The 691-nt window shown below is 49.2% G+C and overlaps 1 protein-coding gene across 1 annotated transcript in view; it reads right to left on the minus strand.

Moving 5' to 3' along the window:
* Positions 1-81, minus strand: part of SLC13A3 (solute carrier family 13 (sodium-dependent dicarboxylate transporter), member 3) — an 18,290-nt gene extending 18,209 nt beyond the window's left edge. The window contains 1 exon segment of the mRNA XM_009326727.1: positions 1-81. This exon segment is cut by the window's left edge and continues 203 nt beyond it. Within this exon segment, the coding sequence (XP_009325002.1) occupies positions 1-57 (57 nt within the window). The 5' untranslated portion in view covers positions 58-81.
* Between the last annotated feature and the right edge of the window lie 610 nt (positions 82-691).

Genomic DNA, 691 nt, shown 5'->3' on the forward strand with positions numbered 1-691 from the left:
GGGCAGCAGAGCTGTCACGGCCAAGGGCAGCGCCTCCGTGCACCACTACAGGGCCATCAGCAGGATCACATAGAGACATCTTCCTTCCTGCAAAAGGAGGAGAGAGGAAAAGTAAGACATGTGGCATTAGAGAGACATCTTTTCACTTGGAGACACTTAGATGAGCAAAATGCACCAATTACTCCTTCAAGGATACAGTATTTCTCCCAAATCATTTCCATCAAGTGCAACATCTCCCCCCCTACATTATGTAGGGGTTCAGGACTTACACTGGTCCTCTGAGACCACAGCAAAACCCAAATCCTCCTCGATTGCCTGAGCTCCCTATGTGCTGCAGGGTGGCAGTGCACTGGGGCATCAACCAAGGAAGCTCTGGAGGGTAGGTACTGTCCCAACATGTTGAATTAGGGTACTAATCCTCAGCAGGCACTGCTGCTAACATCCTTAGGTGTCCCAGTATCTGACCCTGCTGCACTTAATGTTTGTGCTTTCTCTCCAACTTCCACAGACCGTGCTTTGCATGGCTATGGAAAAACAGCTTTGAGAGATGGATGTATCGAGTCCCCACATTTGCAATAGAAGGCACACAGAAAGGTTTCTTTTCTTGGACCAGAGCCTCCCAAGAGATCTGTGAGAAACCATTCCATGGCAACCCATCCCAGTCCCTACGGAAATCAGTAAATCAAGTGCC

The sequence above is a fragment of the Pygoscelis adeliae genome, unplaced genomic scaffold (assembly GCF_000699105.1).
Source record: "Pygoscelis adeliae isolate BGI_AS28 unplaced genomic scaffold, ASM69910v1 Scaffold286, whole genome shotgun sequence".
Taxonomy (NCBI): domain Eukaryota; kingdom Metazoa; phylum Chordata; class Aves; order Sphenisciformes; family Spheniscidae; genus Pygoscelis; species Pygoscelis adeliae.